Here is a 27,754-nt window from a genome sequence, read left to right on the forward strand (position 1 = left end):
CGTAAACTGGTCCTAACTATGCGCCTGATTCATAGAATCAGATACGCATAGATAGGGCTAGATCCGACAGTATTACAATGTGTTACACTGTCGGATCTTTTTTTCAATTTAAAAATGGTGCCGGGGGGCGTTCCCGCTGATTTACGATAAATAATATGTAAATCAGCAAGATACGCAAATTCACGAACGTACGCGGACCCGTCGCAGTGTTCTTACGTCGTTTCCGTAGCGGTTTTCCGTCGTATACTTACCCCTTCTTTTATCAGGCGCAGCCAATGTTAAGTATAGCCGACGTTCCCGCGTCGAATTTTAATTTTTTAACGTCGTTTGCGTAAGTCGTTCTCGAATACGGACGGATGTCGTTTACGTAAGCGTCGCAACCACTGACGTCCTAGCGACGTCAGTGGGAGCAATGCACGCTGGGAAATTTCGCGGACTGCGCCTGCGTATTTAAATCGGCGCGGGAACGCGCCTGATTTAAATAGTACACTCCCCCAGCCGCGGAATTTGAATTCCGCTGGGGGATTTAGGATCCGCCGTCGCAAGTTTGGAGGTAAGTTGTTTGTGAATTAGCCACTTGCCTCCTAAACCAGCGGGAGCGGATCTTAATTCACGTAGAACGAGCGGATCTATAGATCCGCTGCGCTACGTGAATCTGGCCCTTTATGTTTAAATGATTTTGTACATAGGCCTTTTGGTGACTCTATCTGCCACTGCTTGTGACTATACATTATACTAGTGGCTGCAAACATTTATTCATGGCTGTTGGTTAAACATTTTTATTGGATAGATTTATGACATATATAAATAAAATGTCTTTCATACATGTTGTAGAATTTATTTTTTTCAACAATATCTATTATATCAAATAATATTATCATTATATGGTACTCACATTGTAATAGTTATCATTGGAATCTCTGCATCCACATGACTTAAGTGAAACACACTGGTCACCACTAAGCACATATCCATCATCACAAACACAACCCTCCAAACATGCAGTTGGCTTATCACACACATCAGGGGCATATATGTTATTGCAGGTAGATGGACAAAGAGACGCACAGCCTGTGTACTTGCTATGTCTTGGACATGAGAGAGCTGGAAAGAAAAAATAAATAATTTTGCAAAAATTCACATAAATCCATATACATAACATAAGAAAATCAGGCTATTTGACCTTTTTACAACTTAAAGGTAAATCCACTACTGAGCCCTTGACTGAGACATTTATTTATGGGCATACATGTTCACAATAGACTCAAGTAGAAAGAATCTAAGCTTGAGCCCACCAAATATATAATCAAATAAGCCCACCACCCTTAATCCATTGTTGAAATATCAGTTTAGGATAGAGTGACCCTATAATTCTGAAATCATGTCAATGCACTAGTATTTTTTTAGCATTTTTTTTGCTAAGGGGACTTCCTGTTTACCTTTAATTAGCTTTCAGGACACACAGGTTCTACGGTTCAAATGAACACTTAGGGCCAGATTCATGAAGACTTAAGACGGGCGTATCAGTAGATACGCCGTCGTAAGTCCGAATCCCCGCCGTCGTATATTTAAGCGTATTCTCAAACTGAGATACGCTTAAATGTTGCTAAGATATGACCGGCGTAAGTCTCCTACACCGTCGTATCTTAGCTGCATATTTATGCTGGCCGCTAGGGGCGTGTACGCTAATTTACGCCTAGAATATGTAAATCAGCTAGATACGCCTATTCACGAACATACGCCCGGCCGTCGCAGTAAAGATACGCCGTTTACGTAAGGCGTTTTCAGGCGTAAAGATAAACCACCAAAAAGATGGCACAGCCAATGTTAAGTATAGACGTCGGAACTGCGTAAAATTTTTCACGTTTTACGTCATTGGGGAAGTCGTCCGTGAATGGGGCTGGGCGTAAGTTACGTTCACGTCGAAACCAATGAGTCTTTGCGGCGTAATTTGGAGCATGCATACTGGGATACGTCCACTGACGGCGCATGCATGGGTATGGGTTCACGAGTATTTAGCATAGAACACGCCCCCAACCAGCCTATTTTGAATTAGGCGGGCTTACGCCGACCCAGTTACACTACGCCGCCGTAAGTTAGAGCGCAACTTCTTTGTGAATACAGGAACTGCCGCTCTAACTTACGGCGGCGTAGTGTATCTGAGATACGCTACGCCCGCCTATAGATAGGCACATCTCTGTGAATCTAGCCCTCAATATTTAAACTATAAACAAACATTTTGGCCCATTGTGATGTGTTAAGCAACCTGTTTTAAATAACATAGTGGTGAGGGGTTATAACCACTGTCAGAGATGCTGTCTATGTTCCTGTTAGGAAGATTAACTCTTATTGTCTTGCTCATTATTGTCACCAGGAATAAAATTGAAAAAAAAAACACTTTGACTTGCAACCGGAACAGATATGAAGGAGGAAATTTCCAATGTAGACACTTATTGTACTAAGAATGGATATCCCTCAAAATGGAAATATATATATATTCTTTTACGTCTAGTTTATTTTTCATGAAAACCCACAATTCTGGAGTGAGATGGATATATATTTTTTTTTTGTCATGCTGCATACTAAACTATGTCCCTGTAAGTTTACAGGGTTAGTTCACCTTTACAGATTTTTTTATTTTTTATGTGAACTGACTACTAACCCCATGTGTGGACAGAGGGTGTCTGGGGTTAGTTCACATTTCTGTAAAGGTGAACTAAGACTTTTAAGAAATGAAAAAAATTACAGTACAGTAACACTTTGCAGTAAAATAATTGCTATTTTTTTCTCCCTTCTTCTTAAGAACTTACGGCAGAATGATGGACTTCTCCAGGTAATCTTTGCTCCTTGTGTTCTGCAAGCATCTACATAGGCTTGGAATATAGCACACATTGTAGAAATCATGCCATTATATCTGCACATGTCATACACACAAGACTGAACAAAGAGCTGTGGATCAACTAGTTGATGACAAGGTTTGAATGTGTCTGACAGAAGTGCATTGCACTGACTATCTATAGATGGTCTCTGAGCTGCAGTACATGGTGGGCTAAGATCCAGTCTATCATCATCCAAGCACCTGCAAAAACAAAAAAGTATTTAAAATACTAAAGAACCATCAAAATAGTAGTATATGAAATTAAAAGTGAGGCTACTACTGTTGAATTCATAAAGCTTTGTCTTTATCTGATTAGTACAATCCATTCCTAATGACATTATTTCAGTTTCGCTTCTCCCCAAAACTCCATGTCAAAGACAGATAGCTGTACATGTCAGTGGGGTATAACTTTTAAAATGATATAGGGATTTTTTTCCAGATTTTGTTGATGTGGTAGAATAGTAGTTCTAGCTTCATCTGCCAGCTTCATCTTGATTTATATTAATTTTCCCATGTTGATTTACTTATTATTTGTGGTTTGCAGTATATCATTGTCCAGAAAACTAACCCCATATTGCTTTATGTTTTTGTTTTGTATGTACAGTAATCAAGAGTTATTTCTGGCTCCTATTATTAGGGATAGCACATGTGTTTGAATCTAACCAACCAACCAAATAACGAAATATCATCTAAATCAGGGGTGGGCAATCTCGGCCTTCCAGCTGTGGTGAAACTTCAAATCCCATCATGCCTCTGCCTCTAGGAGTCATGCCTGTGATTGTCAGGGTCTTGCAATGTCTCATGGGACTTGTCGTTTCAAAACAGCTGGAGGGCCGAGTTTGCCCTCGCCTGATCTAAATACAAGCTGTGTGTATTCTTCTTTGAATCCTGGGGTGCTTTGTATTTTTGGTAGATATCTGTGCAGTAATCAGGTGTAAAACTTTTTCTGTGTGCAGGAGTTTACTGTAATAAAGACCATTTACTTCTAATCTCTCTCTGACTGGTCTTCTCCCTGCCTCCTCCTGTCGTTTTCTGCACACTGCCTGTATTTGGTGGGGCCTTCTGATGTCACTGCTACTTTAACAAGATAATTCCTGGGGTTACAAAGGTATTTGGTGCACACAAAGTGGATTTATATAATTTGTGGCTATTGAGGAATATACAGTATTTAAAAAAAAGTTTTTGTGTTTGGCGTTCAGTTCAGAACCTTATCCTCCTAACTCTCAACACGGCAATCCTGATTTAAAATTTAAATGAAATGTGTGGCATTACAATTCAATATCAAGATGGTTATTAAATGAGATGAATTAGAATGGTTTGCATTCTTATTTGGACCAAACTTAATTTAGGGTAAAGTGAGGAAGGTTTAAATCCTTCGTAAAGCTTGTTTACTATGTCCCACCAGAATATATATTTTTTTTTATTTCCTGTCCAATTATCACTCTTTTTCTGGGACAGGAAGTGAAGAAATAGCTCCGTAAACTGGACACAGTTAGCAATAAAAACCTGGGAAAACTTCTAACTCTTCCACATTATTAAAAAAAGTGTATTAAGTACAATCACTACCTTAAGCACATTAAGTAAGGAAAAATATAACCAGTTGGAAGCAGAAATTAAAAAAACTTGACAGAATGTTTAACCCTTCCCAACTATAACCATTTTTTTCAAAATCAACTCATGTCTTAGAATTCAAATTACTTTGCATCGCTGTCTTCTGTCTTCCAGCTGTTTCCAAATTCAGTTACAGTAGCTGCCTGAAGTAAGTCCGGCATGAGGTATTCATCATCTTTTTGGTTGTTGAAATTTCCACACATACCACACACCTATAGGAAACAATTAAATACAAATCAACAATGTTCTTATTTTAATAGTATGATCAGTACAACTCTATTAGACAGTAACTGTGCTTTGCTAATATATCTAATAATAATGAAAAACAATACAATTTGGTAAACATATCCACAGTTAATGATCATTTTAATCATATTTATTAATTAAAGACATTTACAGTATGTAGCACCTAACATTCAAGGATCTTACAAAGTAAGGCCCCATCTCACACACAACTGAACTGAGGATCCCAACACTACAAGGCAGACATGCTAACCGCTAAGCCACTAGGCTACCCACTTTTATAACATTTCAGTGATATTTGTTTAGCGTTATAGATGAACCTACTTCTGACAATGCAACCAATTGTGTTTTTATCAAGCCTTCTGCTGGTCAGATATCTGTGGATATTTTTTTTGTTTAACTATAAAAACATTCTCCTCTCTGCTGTCCTTTGGTCCTCCTACCAGTTTGTTTTAGAATTACCTGGAAAGGAGACCATCATAATATGCAATTTTCACTGTGCTTTGTTGAAATGTGGTAGGATAATAGACTATATAATCCTAATCTGTTTTATCCAATTACCCATCTTGTATAGTCTTGTAGCAAACTTGGATTTATGTATTTATTTATTTATTTGAGTTTGCAATCGGTATTAGTGACATCAAACAATATAACTGGTTCTCTGGTGACAGTTTTCAGCAGTCAGATGTTTTTTTCTTGCTGATATAAATTGGTTGAGGTGTTTAGCAGCCTGGTGAGATAAGGTTGGGCTCTAGATGTTCTATATGTCATATATGCTCTTCTGAGAAGTATGGTTAATGGAGAATGTATTATTGACTATTGTTAAAAAATATATTTCTACATGTGCACTAATGTGAAGGACAAACACAAAAATACATTGACCGCTGACCTTTCCAAAGTATGAAGTAGGTAGCACAATCTCCAAGTGGTGATTACCATCAAACTTTACTATCATTCCAAAGTCAGTGGTCACCACAATATACAGGCCCACAGTGGCAATAGAGACCCCTGCCGATTGTCCAGACCACGGTGTTAAGATGAGTGTATCCCCCACCTAATAATAAAGAAAACAGGTGACAGATAATGATACCACAGAACTTCTTGCACTGAATCCATATGCAACTAATTTAGTCATTCTTTAAGGCCATCTTGCAAAGGGCTTTCTTCATACTGCAGTAGCTTCAAGCAGCGTAAACAGCATTGCACCTACTGTATGCATATACACTATGAAACTTGCAAAAAAAAATAAAAAATGTGTGACAATTTAGGCTATATGACAATCACAATCACGTGGTATTTTATGAATTTGCCTTGTATTTAGTCTTACCAAAGTTCTCCTATCCCTCTGCAGTGTAATATGGATGCCATAAATGTCAATATAAACTTCTTTGAGATATGTTGCAGCTCGTTGTCCTCGGTCCTCTGTTTTGCCTTTGATAGTGAAAGAGGTGATGCTTCTCTTGTCACAGACATCCACCAGCATGTAAGTACATGTTCCCATAAAAGTGTGCATGACTTTATCAAATGTGTAGAAGTGGGGATCTCCAGAAACATGGCAAGCTGCAATTCCTGCAGTAAAAACAATAAACAACATGGTCAACAATTCAACTGTGATTTGCTGAAAAATATTCTTTGGGCAACATTCACCCTAATACTAAAGGAAAATTAGAGGACATTCGCACAACAAAACATTTCCTGACATTTACTGTAACGTTCACCCTATGTTTAATAGGCTGAATATTAAATTCCCTGCAGATGTACCTGATGTTTTCCCAACCTCCTGAACTTCTTTAGCCAGTTAACCATGCGTGCCGATTAATACAGATTATGGACTGTGATGTCACCAGTTACAGCTTTCACTAAAATATCCACTAACATTTACCTGAACATATACTGTAACATCTATCTAATGTAACCCTTTAAACGAGCCCTTAAATCGGTTGAAACCTTATTTTTTTTTTATCCTGTTCCTTTAAAGCATGAATAACAGCACAGACTACGTTTATCATGGCTGCTGATCCATGATTTAAGTTTACACGCCTCTATCAGCCCGCTGTCTCTCTGCCTCCCTCCCTGCCTTTTATTTAGTCTCAGTGCCAATCTGCTCCATGCCCCTCCCCTCCTGCTGCTATAATAGTAAATCCTGCTAAAACAACTTTGTTTTATTCCTAGAATCCCCCGTGTTAGATTAAGGTGCCTCAGTGTATGTGCTTTATAAAAAATATGCAGCTTCATACCCTTTTTCAGAGTGCCATGACTGCCTTCTGCTCTCCTCCTGGCTGAAGTCAGTGGGGGATTCTCAGCCTCTCCCGCCGTAGTTCTCAGATTGAGGGAGGAGAGCAGGGGGCAGTCACGTGAGTGCTGAGCGGCACTCTGAAAAAAATATGAAGCTACATGTTTTTTATGAAGCACATACACTGGGGCACATAACTTAATGGGATTTTAAAGCTTTGTTTTTTTTTTAAATAACAAACATGTCCTACTTACCTCCACTGTGCAGTTTGTTTTGCACAGAGTGGCCTTGATCTACCTCTTTTGGGGTCCCCAGCAGTGTTCCTGGCTCGTCCCTGCACTGCATTGAGTGTCCAAGTTGGAGAATCGCTCTCCTTGGTGTACACTCATGCAGGCGCGCTCCCCAATCCCGCATCTGTGTCCATTTACACAGAATGCAGGACTCGGCCCCGCCCCCCGGTGCCGCGTCATTGGATTTGATTGACAGCAGCGGGAGCCAATGGCTGCACTGCTATCAATCTATCCAATCAGGACACCAGCTAGAGCTGGTATGCTCATTCCCAGACGAAGAATAACAGCGTTCAAGTAAGTTAAACAGGGGGGCTGGGGGGCTGCAGCACCACAGAAGGTTTTTCACTTTAATGCATAGAATGCATTAAGGTGAAAAAACATGAGGGTTTACAACCCCTTTAATCTAACAGGGGATTGTAGGAATAAAACAAAGTGTCTTTTCAACTACTTAAATGCTTAACTGCTCTCTAGGTTAAACTGTTATCTCTCAACTTGCCTTTTTATAATTGATTCTTACTTCCAACCCTGTGTTTAAAGCGGAGGTTCGCCGGTAAAATTGTGTTTTTACCCTTAGATGTATGCTCATTTAGTCTAGGGGAATCGGGTTGTTGTTTAAAAATCCGAGCATTACTTACCGTTGTAGAGGGCGATCTTCTCCGCCACTTCCGGGTATGGGCTGCGGGACTGGGCGTTCCTTCTTGATTGACAGTCTTCCGACAGGCTTCCGAAAGGCTTCCGACGGTCGCATCCATCGCGTCACGATTTTCAGAAAGTAGCCGAACGTCAGTGCGCAGGCGCAGTATAGAGCCGCACCGACGTTCGTCTTCTTTCGGCTACTCGTGACGCGATGGATGCGACCGTCGGAAGCCTTTCGGAAGACTGTCAATCAAGAAGGAACGCCCACTCCCGAAGACCCATACCCGGAAGTAGCGGAGAAGATCGCCCTCTACAACGGTAAGTAATGCTCGGATTTTTCGATGACAGAATATATGTAGGTATATCATCAAACCCACACAATCTGGTCAAGGTCCCATCTGACACGCACTCTCTCTCTCTGTCTCCCTCTTTTTCTCTCTCTCACTATATATATATATATATATATATATATATATATATATATATATATATATATATATATTAGATAATAGAATACAAACCAGAGGCATGGCAGCCTAGCACTCCATCCTCCACCCTGCATTGATCTTGTGATCCACATTGCCATTCTTCGCATGTGATGGTGTTATCGCTATTGCATGTACAGCGCTGGGTGCAGTTTTCATAAGTGAACCAACTTTCACCAAGCTGAAAGCAAAAAGAAAACAAGTGATTTAAAAAAAAAAAATCCATTTTGTTTGCAGAAACACTGCAGCTTGTCAAACAAATATCCAAAATTCTGACAAATAAAAAAATTGTTCACAGAAAACTTTACTTTTGATTTTCTGAAACCTTATTGTTATTTTTTTTTTTTTTTTACAATGCAAAACTTATCATCAGTTCTTCAGTTAAATTCTAACAATTTTAAGGTATGATTGAATTTTAAGCTTAAGTAGTGGGTGAAGGAAAATGCAGGCTCACATGTACTAAGGACCTCAGCAAGGCACATCATGATGGTAAGAAGTAGATACTAATTTGTTTATTTTAAAAGGGTGAAAATTAAATATTACAAAGTTTCAGAGAGTTTCAGTTCCTTTTACAGGGATTCCATAACCTATTTGTTTGCCCTCCTACACCTACTTGCTGCCAATTAGCAGTCAGCCAATGCAGAAGAGTAAATGGTAGCTATAGAGGTGAATCTAATGTCAATTAAGCATGTTCTATCTAGCCTTATAAACACACCGTGGTGACTATTTTGTATGTGACTTAAAGTGGAGTTCCACCCATAAATATAACATTACATCAGTAGTTTTAAAAAAATGTCATTAGTCCTTTACAAATTTTTTTTTTTTTTTTTAGATGCCTTCAAAGTGTTGTTGCTAGGCAGAATAGTTAATCTTCCCACTTCCTGCACCTAGGTGCTTAATGCTTCCTAACCTACACCGCACAGACTCCTGGGAAGGTAGTGGGTGTAACTTTCCAGGAGTCTGTGCATTCCCCAGTCTCAAAGAATCATGTGACTTGGACAGCACAGGTGCTGAAACCTGATCTGACACTGCTTGTGCAGCACTGAGCATGTGCGAGATTTGCAATGCTGAAATCCAGGAAGTCATACAGTCTGGCTTCATGATGCACACACTTAAGATGGCCCCAGTCAATTTCTATTTTATAAAGTGTCTAAATGCTGTAACAACCTAACAAAACTGACCTTAGTTTACAGACTAACTTGACTAGAATACATTAAGCTTGTGTATTACAGGGGTATTTATATTTAAAAAGTGAAATTGTGGCCGGAACTCCGCTTTAACGTTTTTCCAGGGATTGAGCGACTAATCAATAATTACCTTTATGCCTTATCGATAATTACGTTTACACTAAGCTTAAACATAAAAATGAAACACTATTACTTATAATTAACATTCAGTTCTGCTGTTTGGACTCAATGATAACCTGGGAGCTGAACTTGAGTTTGCTGTTATTTTTTTTTTTTACATATTTATACTGAAACAAGTTATAGGGCAGAAAACTACATAAACAGCTTTTCTAAAATGGAAACAAATTTGGCATTTTTTTGTAAACATTAAACATTTTTTGAAATGGAACAGAATAGGAAGAAAACAAAGAGAAAATTAACCATTTTAATTATTTTGTAAAAAAAAAAGGGGTTTAAGTTGTCACATGTACAAGAGTGTCATATAAAGGGTTGAAACATACTTTACCTGGTAAGAGTTGTTATGTTCATCAGTGCAGCCACATTCACTCTGTGTGACACATTTGTCTCCACTGAGGACATAGCTGTCATTACAGAAACAGCCTTCTACTGACTCAGGCTTGCATGGTCCTACTGGATCACTGTTGAAGCAAGTGGATGGACACGTGGTACCACAACTCTTATAATAACTCCTTGCAGGACATGAAATAGCTGAAAGTTTAAAAATGACTTGTGAGATATTTACACTTTAGCAATGAACAATGCAACATTCATATTTAACGATGAGTTGTAGATGAGCTGTGCACTGTGCCAGTTGGGATAAATTAGGTTTCTACTGGTGCAAGATTTCATGTATGAGTATTATATAACCCCCTTGTTATATATATATAGATATAGATATAGATATATAAGGTAGGATGTGATACCAATCAAATCCTGTATTCATCTTACAATAAAGACAAATGGTCACACCACAGTGTTCAGCAATATGCAAGCAACAGTTTTGAGTCTCCCAGCTCTTTCTCATGCTTTAACAGTAGAGGCTTGAGAAAGAGTGGGAGAACTCAAAACTGTTGTATTAATATTACAAGCAAATTGTTGGTACTGTATCACATACCATCTATTTGGTATATTGCAATGTTTCTTAAGCTGCTTTCACACTGAGGCGCTTTGCAGGTGCTATTGCACTAAAAATAGTGCCTGCAATGCGCCCTAAAAGAGTCGCTCCTTTCTATCCAGTGTGCAGTAGGAGCGGTAAAAATACCACTCCTATAGCGCCCCTGCCCATTAAAATCAATGAGGTAGCACCTCCAAACCGCCCGCAAAACACTGCAAAGCAGCGTTTTTGCGGGCGGGTTTATCCCTTTTTCGGCCACTAGCTAGCACCCGAGAATTGCGGCAAACACAACGGTAAAACACCGCTAAAAATAGCAGCACTTTACCGCCAGCGCACCAAGCGCCTCAGTGTGAAGCACTTTAACTCCACTCCTTAAATACCCCCAACAGGTCATGTTTTCAGGATTTCCCTCAGATGAACCAGCTGTGGTAATTACTAAGGGAGTGAAACTGGTCAAATCACATGTGCAAAATAATGGAAACATGACTTGTTGGGGGTTGAGAAACATTGGCATATTGCAACAGCGAATGTGAAGCCATCTTAATGTGTACACCTTTCATTGGACCCTTTCCCCCCCTGCTATGTGCAGCTCACTCAAATTTGCCTTCTATGTAGAATCATAATCTGTGCCTCCTTAACAGGAATGACATGCCCACAATATTTTGGATTTTGTAACATCTTTTACTACAAAGGCCATTCATAAGAACTCAATAGCAATACAACAATACAGGTTTTACACAAGACAATAGGCTTAAACTGTTCAAAGCATTTTCTCCACTATTACAGTATTGCAGATTTCCTTAAAGAATGTGCAGCATTGCCATTGCTAGAACACAGAATGTTCACAACCATCATACAAAATTTGACTCAAAGTACTCCCTTTCAATCTGCTCATACAGGGGCTTATGGCTACACCATACGTGGTATCCCACTGTGCTTGTCACTGACACATCTACAAGTGGGTTTCCTGCCAAGCAAAGCCTTAAAGTGGTTGTAAACCCTTACATAAAACCAGTGAAATGTCTAGCCTCAGGTGATACAGAGCAATGAATCACATCCTATCACATCCTAAGCTGCGGCTCTATGCGTCCATAAGACACATAGAGCCATTGCCTCTCCCCTGCTCTCTCCTCATTGGCTAACTGGCTGTGATTGACAGCAGTGGGAGCCAATGGGCTCAAACTGCTGTCTCAGCCAATGAGGAGGGAGAGTCATGGGACAATCGTGGCTATCATGAATATTGCTGGATCAGAGAGAGCTCAGGCAAGGATTAGGGGGGCTGCTCCACCCCCTACCCACCTCCAAGCACCATCCAAGATCCCCTGCAGCCAGCCACAGTAGAACCATCCATGAAAAAAAGATACCCCCAACAGCAAAATACCCCCAGTAGAAATAGATCCACCACATCAATAGATCCCCGCCAGTAACAATAGATCTCCCAGCAGCCAGCATCAATAGACCTTCCAACAGCAAGCAACGATAGACCCCCCTATGTTATTTCAGGTCAGCTGGAACACAGATGGATCACTAACCAACAGATCCTATACAATATATGCTTAACCTTGTCTTCTTTGATGTAAGTGCAATACAACCTTATGTTTAAATAAATGATTTGAATCACTGCACCATGAGAGCGTTCTTTCTGTTCCCTCTCTATATGGCAAAACTTGAGCTTTGAATACGCTATCTATATAAATATTGAATGTATGACAGCAGCGGTTTAGATTCATTTCTGTGACCTCATGTATGACATCTTGGATTTTCCCATATACCTAATTTCACTCCCTGTAATAGGGGTCAATTACGTCTGGTGAATGCATTGTGTGCCTGCATGCGGGTGGAGAGAAACCTTTCTTATACTCACTGAGGACATTATTAACGTGTGGGATTTATACATGGACTTCATGATTTTTATGCATTTTTTATAATTCAAATGAAGATTTGTTTATTCATTATGTTGATTTATGATATGCAATTCATGATATAAGCCCACAGTTTCTTTGTTTCTTTTCAAGTTTTAGGTGTCTTTTACACTTTACAACACGCAGCTCTTAATTGTAGTTTGTTTTTTGGTCATTAATTTGCACGGGTTTGGAACCTATTGGCTCTTATATTTTCTTGTAATGTTTTAGCCAACTTTAGCCCTTGTTCTTGTGCTTAGTGCTTTTTGTGTGATTTTGATCCATAAGGACAGTATAAAGTGATAATCTTGTAATGGCTGTAATGTACTCCCTGTTTTTTCTGATAATATGCAATTATACACAGAGTGGAATTCCTGAGCACATGGTGAGCCACCACTGATTACTAAAAGGAAATGTTATCCGTTCACATTTTTATGTCATACACCAATGTCACCACACATTATATGCAATGTCTGCCTGCTGATCTAAAATAAAAATTTAGAGGGTTCAACAAAGTTTCTCCATTATGTCCTGAAAATGTAAAATGTATATATAACTACAGGCAAAGAAGCCAATGAGAGTGATAAGAGCTAAGTAGCACAAGAAAGCCATCACAAATCAAAGATATACAGTATACAGCACTCTAATCTTTTCCAGATAAAATTGCTCTAACGTACAGTAATTCAGGTGCCTATGTTGGGATGTTTTGAACTAGATTTTGGGAAGGAAGGGTTTTAGGGAAGGATTAATGTGATGTTTGCTACAGGGCATGATACTTATGGGCTTTAAAGTGGATGTAAACCCAATTTGTGAAATTTGAGCTGGGCACATATATCTGGAGTATTTTGTTATCTCTCTTCAAAGAGCTAGGTCCCATAGCTCTCTCCTGAATCATTCCTCTGTTATCAGCCTGATAACTCCTGCCAAATTCTCGGACACATCAGATAAAAGCAGCCTTAAACTTCTGTCCGGGGAGGTTGCTATAAATGGATTAGCAGGCAGCTGGCCCTGTTACAAAACACCTCTGAGAGTCTCTGCCTATGATCAGAGGGGCTGTGTGCCTTATAGCAATTTTAATGGACTTTAAAGGCACACAATACAATTTGTATAGAAAACTAGAAATTTAATATGAAATATCATAAAATCAAACGGACATAAAATCAATTATAGAAATTAGGTCAGTGACTGGTACTACAAGGATAATAACAACAACTATACAATCTCATTATACACAAGCTTCATTTAGAAAGCACAATTAACGATACGATGTTGAGTTGTATATCCCCTGTAGTAATCCGGAGGTTAATGGAGGGCTTGCTCTACATGTTACGCGCTTTGTGCTTCCTCAGGAGCATAAGATATTGCATAAATAGGCCGCGTTGGGGGTAAACAAGCGACAATCGTGCAGTTGGTATTGGCGTCATTCTCTCCATCGGGGACACGCGCGGATTCGTGTGCTAATTTGGGCTTCAGGATTTTTGCCTTGCTAGTCCTATATAATATCCTCTGCCTTACTGACTGAGGATTTCTGGACTGCTTTGATAGACATACTTATTTACCTAATGTGCCTAGCCCGATACATCTATCACTGAACCACCGCGCTTATACACCCCCGGACCCGAATTCTTATTGCTTAACAGCAATTGATCGCCTCAACACCATTATTTCTATAAACTTGTGTCTTATGAGAATATACCTACATTAGGCTGGAACAATACGAACTGTATACCCAGCCACTGTGGGGATAACTGCACGATTGTTGCTTGTTTACCCCCAACGCGGCCTATTTATGCAATATCTTATGCTCCTGAGGAAGCGCAAAGCGCGTAACATGTAGAGCAAGCCCTCCATTAACCTCCGGATTACTACACGGGATATACAACTCAACATCGTATCGTTAATTGTGCTTTCTAAATGAAGCTTGTGTATAATGAGATTGTATAGTTGTTGTTATTATCCTTGTAGTACCAGTCACTGACCTAATTTCTATAATTGATTTTATGTCCGTTTGATTTTATGATATTTCATATTAAATTTCTAGTTTTTTATACAAATTGTATTGTGTGCCTTTAAAGCCCAACTTAATAGTTTTCCATTCAAATTCCTGTAATATCGGGGCGATGGCACATTATCAATAGGTGCATTTGCAGTATCACCTTGCGTTATATGCACGTTAAAATAGGCCCTTCTTCTTTACTTATAGCAATTTTAGCGATCTTGGTCGTATGCCCAGACATCACACTCTGTGTTAAACAGAAAGAGAAAATTTCCTAACACGACCTGAACTTTCTAAACAGTGTATAAATGTGAAGACAGCAGATATGCATGTAAAACCTATGTAGGGAGATTTGGTTAATCCCTGTGTATCATCTGAGGCTGTTCACTTCACTGGGTGTATGGAGGGTTTACATCCACTTTAAAGCTTATTTAAAGATCCTATGATTAAGTGACGTTTGGCTGTCACGATACGCGTGAGGACGTGGAGAGCTGCTGGTGAGGTCATCCGCTCGTGGCCGCAGAGCGGAGACACAAGGATACACACGCCGTTATACCCTCAGCTGTTTGTGAGTGTTTAGTTTTGTTTTTACTGAATACATCCTAAAAATTTTATGCTATGGAGGCTTCCCTTCCTTTATTTGTCATTTGAGAGTCATCATTCTAACCTATATGAGCCGTGGTGTATGGGAGTGGATCAGCAGGCTGCCGTTGGGAGTATTTACACAGAGGCTGTAATACAAGCCCTCCTAAGGTAAGGGACTGGAACACACTATTCTCCAGACACTGTGGGAAGCCTGAAGGTGATATATACAAGCACGATTGCACGTTCAGCATCAAGCACTCAAGTTATGCTTTATGGATTCATTGGAGCACTTTTCTCACTTTAAAACTATTATTGATTATTTTTTCTTTGGACTTTTAAAGAATATCTTTTGCACGGATTGTGCACTGGACACTTTGAACACTGCACTTTATTTTGATTGATTAATTGTTATCTTATTGATCTTTTTTGCACATTATTATTTTGTTCATGCCCACCTGCGCATGCTACGTATTTGTCTATTTTTTATATTTTTAAAATTTTACATCTTGTGGACCTTTTTCCATTATTTCACATATTTTTGCACTATGCACTTTTAACTGGATGAAGCACCTTTGGATTTTTACATTATTTATCTGCATTTTATTTATATATTATGATTATCATTCATAGTGATTTTACATCTACATTGTGCTGAGGTTGGCACAGTTGTTTTTTTACCTTAATAGGGACCTATTATTTACCACTCTCATGACCTACCACATTAATCCTTAATGTTGGGTGGTCATTCCCCGGATGTACTTTTGAGTGGAACACATTTAGACCCACAGCAGGTGGAGGATTGACCTATTAGCCATTTGGATTTACATTTTTGATTGGTATATTATTTATTAACAGGATATTGTTTTTATTTGGGCAAGCGCCACTACACCCACCCTTGTTTTATTTATAAATACCTACATTAGCATGAAAACATTCATTATTTTGTAGGTTATGTACAATGCAAAGCATTACTTACGACAGAAAGTGTCTGATCTCCATTCTACACACACTCCGGCATCTGAACACTGTTGGGCATATGCCTGCACAGCATAGCAGAGAGAAGTTGACTCGCCCTGAGTAAAGCACATATCCAGCACACAACTCTCAAAGAAGTTATCAGGATTTACTAGACCATGACAGCCCTTGAAGATACCTAAAGGAAAAAAGTGTCCATGTCTGTTAATTTTCTTTCATCACTATTCAATAATTAACATAATAAGTCCACAAGTTTAAAGCTGAACTTCAGACAGATATAAAGACAACAATGCAGCTCTGTAACTAAGGATGCATCAATAATTATATTTTTTAATGCAGGTATTATACAAATTTTGGCATGGCGTCAGACTTGTGTAGTCTACTGTACAGCAAAGCTTTGACAGGGGGAGGAAGAAGAAGCACAAGGAGAGAGAACAGAGTGACACTTAGTCAAGCTCATCATTATGCTGCTTTTGACTTTAATTGTCCAGTCAAAAGGTTGGGGTCGGGGAGAAGACCTGTAAGTAAAAGTCTCCTACAGTGTTAGATAGCATGCGCTGTGTGGTAGAACTGTTTATATTTCAGGACTGGATGAACAAAAATACAAACTCTTTTGACAGTTTGAACAGCTTTCATCTATGTAACTCATGTGTTTATTTGGCTATTTATCTGGAGCTCAGCTTTAAGCATTGTATGTGTTACCTAATGGATCAGTTATAATGCCACAAGCTGTAGTTTTGCTGTACTCCTGCTCGTCACTTGGACTACAACTTTCCAGTTCTTCACTTCCACACCTTTAAGAAACAGCAATTAGTCGTGAATGTGCAAGTATATTCAACAAACAGAAATACAAACATAGGGGGTAATCCACAAAGCCGCTGCGCAACGTAACTTTTCGGATTTAAGTTACTCCGCCGCAAAATTCCCAAGTTAGGTGCCGATCCACAAAGCACTTACCTGGAACTTTGCGGTGCTGTAACTTAAATCCGTCCGGCGCAAGGCGTTCCTATTCAAATGGGCGAGTCCCATTTAAATTAGGCACGCTCCCGCGCCGGACGTACTGCGCATGCTCCGTCGGGTAACTTACCCGACGTGCATTGCGCTAACTGACGTCGCTCCAAAGTCATTTGCTTAGACGTTAACGTAAATGGCGTCCAGCACCATTCACGGACGTCTTACGCAAACGACGTAGAATTTAAAATTTGACGCGGGAACGACGGCCATAATTAACATGGCTTAAGACAACTAGGGCTCAGCCCTAGTTTTACGCGGCGGAACTCGACGTAAACGACGTAGATTTAGAGTGACGGGCCCGTCGGAGCGTTAGTGGATCGCCGTAACTGGTCATTTGCATATTCTACGCCGGCCGCAATGGCCTCGCCACCTAGCGGCCGCCCTAGAATTGCATCCTTAAGATCCGACAGTGTAATTCAATTACACATGTCGGATCTTCGTCCTAACTATGGGAAACTGATTCTGTAGATCAGTTCCATAGTTAGGACCAGGGATACGACGGAGTAACAGCAGTTACTCCGTCGTATCTCTTTTGAGGATTTGGCCCATTAGTAACTAGTGAATGATACTATATACTATTAATCCTGGGATATTATTCACCATTGGTGAGGTCCCCTTTGGCATTAGAAATTGACCAGATTTCAAAACATCAAAATGTATTGCATACTTTATACATATGTATTGTATTTTTGTACAACTTTACTTAGTCGGTTTACTTAAAATGGACTGCTGTGCATTTCTGCATGTTTGAAACTCTCTGCCTTTGTTTTTATTCAGTTTGCTTTTTAAAGAGTTTAAATACCCAAAACAATACTTGTAAAAATTCAAGGAAACATGAATGAATGCACATACTGTAGTGTGGAAATTTATTGCACCTATAATCTATGTAATGTGATATATGAAAGTGTTGGAACTATGTGAGGAAATGTACATTTTAACACTTACAATTCACCATCTTGTGAAACTATCCAGCTGTCTCCCAATTCTCTGGAATCAATGGCAATGCTGCCATCTGGCTTCATGTGATCATCTTGTGCTGTGCCATTGTAGTCCCCTGAATGACATTACAATGATTATTTAAGATATGAGTCATCCTATAGATTGGGTCTTGTAAATCTTTAAAAGAGATTTCCTTAACACAATCATAGAACTTACCACACAATCCACATAAATGATTTTTGAAGGTTGATGGCAGGGAAATGTCAACATAGTGGTTACCATCAAATCTCACTTGTAGCCCAAAATCTGTTGCCAAAATCAAATAATTTCCACTAAGATGGACTCTGAGTCTTCTATCATAGGGGGTTGGCACATTTGTTCTCTTCTCATTTACCTGGAATTACACATTTTAAAAGTTTTCATTGTGCTGCGATGGATCTGTAAATGTTTGTTTTGTTTTCTAACAATTTACAAGACATTGCTTGGATGATGTAGGCAGTGCAATACATAGCAATTATTTAGAAAAAGTGATGCCCAATCTAATTAGTTTCTTTGCGATGCTTCACATTATCAAAATTTGCTATATAATTCTTTTAAAAAATGGCAAAGCCACCCACACATTGTAGCAAAATAGGCAAAATGTTAGGGGGATGACTTAGGCCCCATACACACGGGACGCCGGAGCAAACTCTGCTGAACACACGTTTTTAAAGGCTAAAACCGGCTAAAACCGGCTTTTTAAAATGCCCGTCTTGCCGTGAATTTCGCAGCGTTTTACCGCATTTTACCGCGTTTGCGTTTATAAGACCCTCCTTAAGCTCAAAAAACAGTATCTAACCATTTCATCCATTTTGTGAGACCAGAGTGAGTAGCAGCTGAGAGAGCAGTAGTGTACTTGTATTTAGCATGTCACTTGCCACATCACCTGCCACAAGCTATGGATTGTCCACTTGCCATGTCACCTGCCACATCAACTGGCCATGTCACCTGCCACAAGTTGTGGATTGTCCACTTGCCACATCACCTGACCACGTTACCTGACACAAGTTGTGGATTGTCCACTTGCCATGTCACCTGGCCACGTCACCTGCCACAAGTTGTGGATTATCCACTTGTCAAATCACCTGGCCACATCACCTGCCACAAGTTGTGGATTGTTCACTGGCCACGTCACCTGCCACACGTTTTGAATTGTCCACTGGCCATGTCACCTGACCACATCACCTGCCACGTCACCTGGCCACAAGTTGTGGATTGTCCACGTACCTAGTCACCTGGCCACGTCACCTGGCCACAAGTTGTGGATTGTCCACTGACCACGTCACCTGTCCACGTCGCCTGCCACAAGTTTTGGATTGTCCACTTGCCATGTCACCTGCCACAAGTTGTGTATTGTCCACTTGCCACGTCACCTGGCCATGTCATCTGGCCACGTCACCTGCCACGTCACGTGGCCACAAGTTGTGGATTGTCCACTTGCCACGTCACCTGGCCACGTCACCTGCCACAAGTTGTAGATTGTCCACTGACCATGTCACCTGACCACATCACCTGGCCACATCACCTGTCACAAGTTGTGGAATGTCCACTTGCCACGTCACATGGTCACATCACCTGCCACGTCACCTTTCCCACACACCTGCCACAAGTTCTGGACTTGCCACTTGCCACGACACCTGCCACAAGTTGTGGATTGTCCACTTGCCACAAGTTGTGAATTGTCCACTTGTTATGTCACCTGCCACAAGCTGGGGATTGTCCACAATGCATTGCAAGCAATTACAGTTTTTTTATGTTTTTTTAATGGGTTTTCATTATTCGCCATCATTTTTGAGATTTCTAATGTAAAAAAATAGGTCACCTTTAAAAACGCCTATAAACGAAATTGCGTCAAAACGCCGGTACCGCGTTTTGCCGCGTTTAGCAGCGTTTTGCGTCTGAAATGTGGAAAACTTTTGCGTCTGAACCCATTTCTTTGCTTCTGGAAAAACGAGGATAAACGCAACTGCCGAAAAACGCTGAAAAACTTGACTGTGTGCATGGACACATAGGATAACATTGAATGTGTTCAGGGGCAGTTGAAATAGCTGTCCAACTGCCTCTGAACACGCGTTTACCAGCATTTACCAGCGTCTCATGTGCATGGGGCCTTACTGTATGTGTAAATAATAGGTAATCTTTTAGCCATTTTGAATGAATCTCTTTCGTTGGGATTCATGTGGGGTGGAACATGCTTACATAAACATAGAATTTGCACAAGGTATGTACATGGTCTGCAGACTCTGCACTTTCCAAAATTTTCTTAGTGTCTTTCGTTATTTGTCATGCTGCCTTACTCTGTTAGTAGGTTGTTGAAGTTCTCCATTGGTCAGTGGCATGTTGAGGAGCATGCTGAAGCTCTGATTTTGGAAGTGGGTGGCAGGTTTGCTCCCTTGTTTTGTCACTATCTGCCACGATCTTCATACTACATTGCACACTATCTGCAGCGCTGCAGCCTGATTCAGAACAATTATCTGTAAGCTGCAGAGGGAACCAAGGCACTGCCACATTGCAGCTCCTGTCACCATCCCATTACTATATACAGTGCCTTGAAAAAGTATTTATACTGAGATGAAATTACACACCGGTGGACTCTATTTAATAATTATGTGACTTCTGAAGGCAATTGGTTCTACTAGATTTTAGTAAGGGGTATTAGAGTAAAGGGGGTTGAATACAAATGCATGCCACATTTTCACATATTTATTTGTAACAAATTTTGAAAACCAAGTTTCATTTTCCTTTCACATCACAATTATGTGCCACTTTGTTTCTGGTTTTAACATGACAAAATGTGAAAAATTTCAAGGGGTATAAATACTTTTTCAAGGCAGTGTATTAATGTCCGTAAGAGATAATATTTCCTAAACCCAATGATGACAATTGCTACTACTCATCTTTTGTATTCAATCATAGTATATCATTAACTTTATATGTTTAATACACCACTTACATTTAGTTTGTTATTCTTCAATAGTGTGAAGTTAGTGTTGTACACTTCTACATGCACAGACTGAACATATGAGACTTTGGTGTTGGAGCCCCGATGTTCATTTGTAGTGTAGACATGGAAATAGGGGAGTCTACTTGTCAATGGATCACAAAGTTTAGTGAGAGTGTAACTGCAGTTGCCCATATAATGGTGTACTCTGCCATCAAATGTGTTGTAGTGAGGATCACCTGATGCACTGCAGATTCCGGTAGCTAAATAAAGAAACACAAAAGAATGAATAAGCCAGGACAAAACAAATGATCAGTTTGACCTTATAGCTCATAGATTTGTTTTCATAAATAACAATCCACAGTTACAATAGTTATTAAACCTGATCTATAAATGTAAACATACAAGCTTTTGTTTGCTATATGTTAATTAGATCCTTGTTAAGCAATTGTTATCCTTTTTTTTTTATCATATTTCCAAAGCGTAACTCAAAATTATTAAAATTCGTTTTCAGGGGTGCTTTCGTCAGGAGTGCATTCCTCAGGGGTGCTTAAGGTCTTTCACAATCCAGGCAACACCCCTGGTGGATCATAATATACCTTAGCCTTAGTGGATCATTTAACAACAGCTATCTTATTAGTATTATTACTATATTACTATTTATATAGTACCAACAGTTTGCACAGCAGTTTACAATATAGAGGGGGACAGTACAATTACAATACAGTTCAATACAGAAGGAATAGGAAGGTAAATTCAGGATATGGAGCTTCTCAGTTTAATACAACCTGCCAGCCAAAATTGGTAGGTACAACGTAAATAAAAAAACAATAATTCATGCTCAATATCATGGTTATGCAGTAATGTTTGTCTGTCAGCTTACCTCCTCCATATGTCCTGCTTTAGAGGCCAGCCACTCTCACCTGGCTGTTTAAGTAATCTCTCCTCTAAGCATGGCCCCACCCCAGGCCCTATCAGGGAACACTATATTAACCTGTGCACTGCAAGCCAGCCGTGCTGATCAACGTTGTTTGTTTAGCTATTGTGAGTTTGGGTTCCTGCTTGCCATGTGCTTTGTCTGTCTCTGGTTTACCGATCTTGGCTTGTTCTCAACTATCCCTGTCTGCTTGTGTCCTTGACCTTTGGCGTGTCCTATGTTTATCCTTGCATCCTGAGCTGCTGCTTCCCCCCTATCTCTATAGCCTACTGTGAGCGTGAGCTGGGGGACTCTGGGGGCCGCGACCTGGATCTAGTTGTAGCCCAGTCCATCCTCACCACTAGAGGCTCTGGTGAACACTTGCTGGATCTTAGACTCTGCGTCCTGGGGAATCTTAGGCCCCAGCTCCCTGTGGGATCCCTGTTAGTGCTCCAGTGACCTGCCTTCCTTAGCCACCCAGTGTTCCGTCCGCAGCACTCAGCCGTAGGGTCCACTACCTTAGCGGTGCACTCCTGACCCCAACGGTGTGCATCTGTCACCTGAACACAGGTGACCTGACACTCAACAGCTTCAAATTAGAAGCAAATATGCAACTTTTTAGACTTTAGCCCAGTAATCAGGGCAAGATAATGCACTTGCTATAAACTACATTAAATGTTCATATTTATTTTATTACATTCATGCTTATTTAACTAAGCTTTAGAAACATTCAGAGGCATTATTATTATTATTATTATTATTATTATTATTATTTAAGGTACTTATATAGTGGTGTCAATTTATGCAGTGCTTTACATATAATTATCATTTATTTTTATTAGCATTATGAATCATAACTTAACCAAGTGAAATGGCACACATGTCATTTTAATTCTGACTTACTTGTAACTTCTGCTGTTTTTGTTGTAGTCATGGTAGTAGTAGCAGTAGTAGTAGTAGTAGTAGTGCTATATATAGTAGTTGTTGGTGTTGTAGTTCTAGTTGTAGAAGTTGAAGGTGTTGTGGTAGAAATAATGGGTAATGCTGTAGAGCTTGAGTCTAAAGAGAAAAATATATTCTTGTTGGAAGTAAAGAACTTACAAAGTCACTCATTAGAGATTGCCAGAGGAACCCAATCACCAAACAGCTGATTGCAATAAGATAAACCTGTATTTTACTGTGAGAAATTGTAAGTCAGTTATTAGCTCAATTACTTTGTTTTGTTTGTTTTGTTTTTTAGGTGGTTAAACACAAAACATTTAGATCTTACCACAAATAGCATTTCTTATTACTTACTTGTAACTTCTGCTGTTTTTGTTGTAGTCATAGTAGTAGCATTGCTATCTACAGTAGTTGTTGTAGGTGTTGTAGTTCTAGTTGTAGAAGTTGAAGTTGTTGTGGCAGAAATAATGGGTAATGCTGTTGAGCTTGAATCTGAAGAGAAAAATATATTCTTGTTGTAAGTAAAAAACTTACAAAGTGACTCATTAGAGATTGCCAGAGAAACCCAATCACCAAACAAATGATTGCAATAAGATAAACCTAGGTGTTTGGAGCATTAGAGGAAAGGTGATACTGGTCATTTAGATTTTAATTTCACACAGTAAACAGTTTTGAAGACTACAAGTCATATTAAATAGATAGTGATTGTATTTTACTATATGATCCCTCATGAGACCATGGATGGAGGTCTCACATGAAGGGACATTAGGAATTATATAATGTGTGAACATTCAATACCTGGTTGTGGATTTGTCGATGGAGTAGAAGTTGCATATGGAGTTGTGGATGGTCTGCTTGGATCTATGAAAAATTGTAAGTCAGTTTTTAGCTCAAACAATGACGTTTTTTTTGTTTGTTTTGTTTTTTAGGTGGTTAAACACAAAACATTTAGATCTTACCACAAATAGTATTTATTATTACTTACTTGTAACTTCTGCTGTTTTTGTTGTAGTCATAGTAGTAGCAGTGATATCTACAGTAGTTGTTGTAGGTGTTGTAGTTCTAGTTGTAGAAGTTGAAGTTGTTGTGGCAGAAATAATGGGTAATGCTGTAGAGCTTGAATCTGAAGGGAAAATATATTCTTGTTGGAAGTAAAAAACTTACAAAGTGACTCATTAGAGATTGCCAGAGAAACCCAATCACCAAACAAATGATTGCAATAAGATAAACCTAGGTGTTTGGAGCATTAGAGGAAAGGTGATACTGGTCATTTAGATTTTAATTTCACACAGTAAACAGTTTTGAAGACTACAAGTCATATTAAATAGATAGTGAATGTATTTTACTATATGATCCCTCAGACCATGGATGGAGCACTCACATGAAGGGACATTAGGAATTATATAATGTGTGAACATTCAATACCTGGTTGTGGATTTGTCAATGGAGTAGAAGTTGCAGATGGAGTTGTGGATGGTCTGCTTGGATCTGTGAGAAATTGTAAGTCAGTTATTAGCTCAATTACTTTTTTTTGTTTGTTTTGTTTTTTAGGTGGTTAAACACAAAACATTTAGATCTTACCACAAATAGCATTTCTTATTACTTACTTGTAACTTCTGCTGTTTTTGTTGTAGTCATAGTAGTAGCATTGCTATCTACAGTAGTTGTTGTAGGTGTTGTAGTTCTAGTTGTAGAAGTTGAAGTTGTTGTGGCAGAAATAATGGGTAATGCTGTTGAGCTTGAATCTGAAGAGAAAAATATATTCTTGTTGTAAGTAAAAAACTTACAAAGTGACTCATTAGAGATTGCCAGAGAAACCCAATCACCAAACAAATGATTGCAATAAGATAAACCTAGGTGTTTGGAGCATTAGAGGAAAGGTGATACTGATCATTTAGATTTTAATTTCACACAGTAAACAGTTTTGAAAACTACAAGTCATATTAAATAGATAGTGAATGTATTTTACTATATGATCCCTCAGACCGTGGATGGAGGTCTCACACGAAGAGACATTAGGAATTATATAATGTGTGAACATTCAATACCTGGTTGTGGATTTGTCAATGGAGTAGAAGTTGCAGATGGAGTTGTGGATGGTCTGCTTGGATCCGTGAGAAATTGTAAGTCCGTTTTTAGCTCAAACAATTGTGTGTTTTTTTGTTTTGTTTTTTTTGGGTGGTTAAACACAAAACATTTAGATCTTACCACAAATATTATTTCTTATTACTTACTTGTAACTTCTGCTGTTTTTGTTGTAGTCATAGTAGTAGCAGTGCTATCTACAGTAGTTGTTGTAGGTGTTGTAGTTCTAGTTGTAGAAGTTGAAGTTGTTGTGGTAGAAATAATGGGTAATGCTGTAGAGCTTGAATCTAAAGAGAAAAATATATTCTTGTTGTAAGTAAAAAACGTACAAAGTGACTCATTAGAGATTGCCAGAGAAACCCAATCACCAAACAGCTGATTGCAATAAAATAAACCTAGGTGTTTGGAGCATTAGAGGAAAAGTGATACTGATCATTTAGATTTAAATTTCCAAGTCAGCAGCTTTGAAGACTACAAGTCATATTAACTACATAGTGAATGTATTTTACTATATTATCCCTCTAACTATGGATGGAGGACTCACACGAATAGACATTAGGAATTATATAATGTGTGAACATCCAATACCTGGTTGTGGATTTGTTGATGGAGTAGAAGTTGCAGATGGAGTTGTGGATGGTCTGTTTGGATCTGTGAGAAATTGTAAGTCAGTTTTTAGCTTTTTTTTGTTGGGTGGTTAAACACAAAACATTTAGATCTTACCACAAATAGTATTGTTTATCCAGTCGACCAAGTTGACACCTAAACCTTCACAGGCTTTAGCATAGGACTCCAGTACACCACAGAGAAGATCATCACTTCCGCCTGTTACACATTGATCAAAGACACAACTCTCAAAGTATTGATGTGGTCGAAGGTAAGGATGACAGGTTTTGAATGGTCCATTGCTGTCTCTTAAAATCCAACATTTCTGATTTGCTATTTCTTGTATAGTGGGAGAGCAGACTGGTGGAGGTGGTGGAGTAGACGCACATCTAAGTGAAATACATTTAAGTCATTACTAATAAATAATATCATATTTATAATAAGTAAAATGTAAAACTGTAACATTGTGCTAATGTGCAAAAGTAATTTTTAATTTAAAAAATCCACTTATTTTCCATCACATGATTTCCTTGTAGAAAGCATTCTTTATAGCTGTGAAAATGTAGAATATGTTTTCACTGGAGCTAGTTCTAGTTAACTCTGTAGACTGTGTATAAACCTGTATGATTTTCTCAATGCACTGAATGTAACTGGCTATTATATTTACAAATATTATACTTTATATAGTTAAAAAAAAATCATAAGCACCACTCCAATAATGTGATAATGGGAAGCACAAATATTATACTATAATAGGTAGATTCAGGTAGAGTTAGGCCGACTTATCAGTAGATAAGTCGACCTAACTCAGAATCTACGCCGACTTATGTTTAAGCGTATGCTCAAACAGAAATACGCTTAAACATATCTAAGATAGGACGGCTTGCGCCGTCCTATCTTAGATTGCAATATTTTGGATGGCCGCTAGGTGGCGCTTCCATTGCGGTCGGCGTAGAATATGTAAATGAGTTGATACGCCGATTCACGAACGTACGCCCGGCCACCGCAGTCGATTTACGCCGTTTCCGTAAGGCATTAGCAGGCCTAAAGTTATTCCATCTATTAGGTGGAATAACAATGTTAAAGTATGGCCGCCGTTCCCGCCGCGAGATTCAAATTTTTTACGTTGTTTGCGTAAGTCGTCCGCGAATCGGGATTTACGTCGTTTACGTCCACGTCTAAATCAGTAGGCCCGTGCGGCGTACGTAGCCGAAATGCACACTGGGAAATGTAGGCACCCGGCACATGCGCAGTTAAAAAAAAAATGTAAAAAACGTGAGGTCAAGCCTCATTACCATCAAACACGCCCCCCTCCAAGACATTTGAATTTGGTGCCCTTACGCCCGCCCGCTTTAGGCTACGCCGCCGTATATTAGCAGGCAAGTACACTGAGAATCATGTACTTGCCTAACTAACTAACGGCGGCGTAGCCTAAACAGGCTAAGCTACGCCGCCGCAAGTTTAGGCACTTCTCTCTGAATCTACCTATATATTCTTTTTCTTGTATAATGTATTTATTTTTGTGTTATTTGAACTCTAAGGACATGTGTCTTTTGTTCAACCTATCTATATAGCTATGAAAGATAAAAGAATTGGTGAAGAATAGAATGGCATGTAAACACCTTTTCTTTAAATAATTAGGCACACGTGATAGCAGTTATAGTTACATGACAAAGAAATACAGCAAATCAATATTTACATTATTATACTAAGTATATGTAAAGCCAAAACTTTTAAAAGCTTTGGGTAGAGTACAGAAGGGTTAAAAAGGTTTTTCCCCATTTTTTCCCCCTGTGTGTGTCTAGTTACAGAGATTTCCATTCATTGTTTGTTTCAGAAACACAAGAATACGTGAGAGGATTTTTCTCCAAAGTGAGACAAAAATATTTCTTAGTTCCTTGTCACTGGAATTGATAGCTTTTCTGGCAATACCTGAAAAATGTTTGCCACCACTTTCTGCCCCTGGGACATTGGATACTGGGGAAAATAGAGAAGGTGACTATTGCAGCAGGGCTCTGGGCAGCAATAAACCCTGACATTTTTAATAAGTCCATGCTTTATTCAAAACTAAAAAGGTTTGGGCTTTAAATAACTTTTAAAAAGTGAAAAATATAACTAAAAATAGAAATATCATTATA

At 39.1% G+C, this 27,754-nt stretch overlaps 1 protein-coding gene across 1 annotated transcript in view; it reads right to left on the bottom strand.

Annotated features, from left to right (window-relative positions):
- LOC120935683 (IgGFc-binding protein-like) overlaps nucleotides 1–27,754 on the bottom strand; it is a 193,103-nt gene that overhangs the window by 24,819 nt on the left and 140,530 nt on the right. The window contains exons 67-88 of the mRNA XM_040347737.1: nucleotides 25,734–26,005; nucleotides 25,599–25,661; nucleotides 25,160–25,297; nucleotides 24,974–25,036; nucleotides 24,533–24,670; nucleotides 24,351–24,413; nucleotides 23,911–24,048; nucleotides 23,724–23,786; nucleotides 23,280–23,417; nucleotides 22,887–23,042; nucleotides 21,080–21,330; nucleotides 18,304–18,481; nucleotides 18,094–18,202; nucleotides 16,837–16,928; nucleotides 16,136–16,312; nucleotides 10,069–10,271; nucleotides 8,413–8,557; nucleotides 6,060–6,301; nucleotides 5,622–5,786; nucleotides 4,577–4,701; nucleotides 2,811–3,079; nucleotides 896–1,104 (exon numbers count right to left, since the gene is read on the bottom strand). Of these exons, the coding sequence (XP_040203671.1) occupies nucleotides 896–1,104; nucleotides 2,811–3,079; nucleotides 4,577–4,701; nucleotides 5,622–5,786; nucleotides 6,060–6,301; nucleotides 8,413–8,557; nucleotides 10,069–10,271; nucleotides 16,136–16,312; nucleotides 16,837–16,928; nucleotides 18,094–18,202; nucleotides 18,304–18,481; nucleotides 21,080–21,330; nucleotides 22,887–23,042; nucleotides 23,280–23,417; nucleotides 23,724–23,786; nucleotides 23,911–24,048; nucleotides 24,351–24,413; nucleotides 24,533–24,670; nucleotides 24,974–25,036; nucleotides 25,160–25,297; nucleotides 25,599–25,661; nucleotides 25,734–26,005 (3,397 nt within the window). The remainder of the gene's footprint in view (nucleotides 1–895; nucleotides 1,105–2,810; nucleotides 3,080–4,576; nucleotides 4,702–5,621; nucleotides 5,787–6,059; nucleotides 6,302–8,412; nucleotides 8,558–10,068; nucleotides 10,272–16,135; nucleotides 16,313–16,836; nucleotides 16,929–18,093; nucleotides 18,203–18,303; nucleotides 18,482–21,079; nucleotides 21,331–22,886; nucleotides 23,043–23,279; nucleotides 23,418–23,723; nucleotides 23,787–23,910; nucleotides 24,049–24,350; nucleotides 24,414–24,532; nucleotides 24,671–24,973; nucleotides 25,037–25,159; nucleotides 25,298–25,598; nucleotides 25,662–25,733; nucleotides 26,006–27,754) is intronic.

The sequence above is a fragment of the Rana temporaria genome, chromosome 4 (assembly GCF_905171775.1).
Source record: "Rana temporaria chromosome 4, aRanTem1.1, whole genome shotgun sequence".
Taxonomy (NCBI): Eukaryota; Metazoa; Chordata; class Amphibia; order Anura; family Ranidae; genus Rana; species Rana temporaria.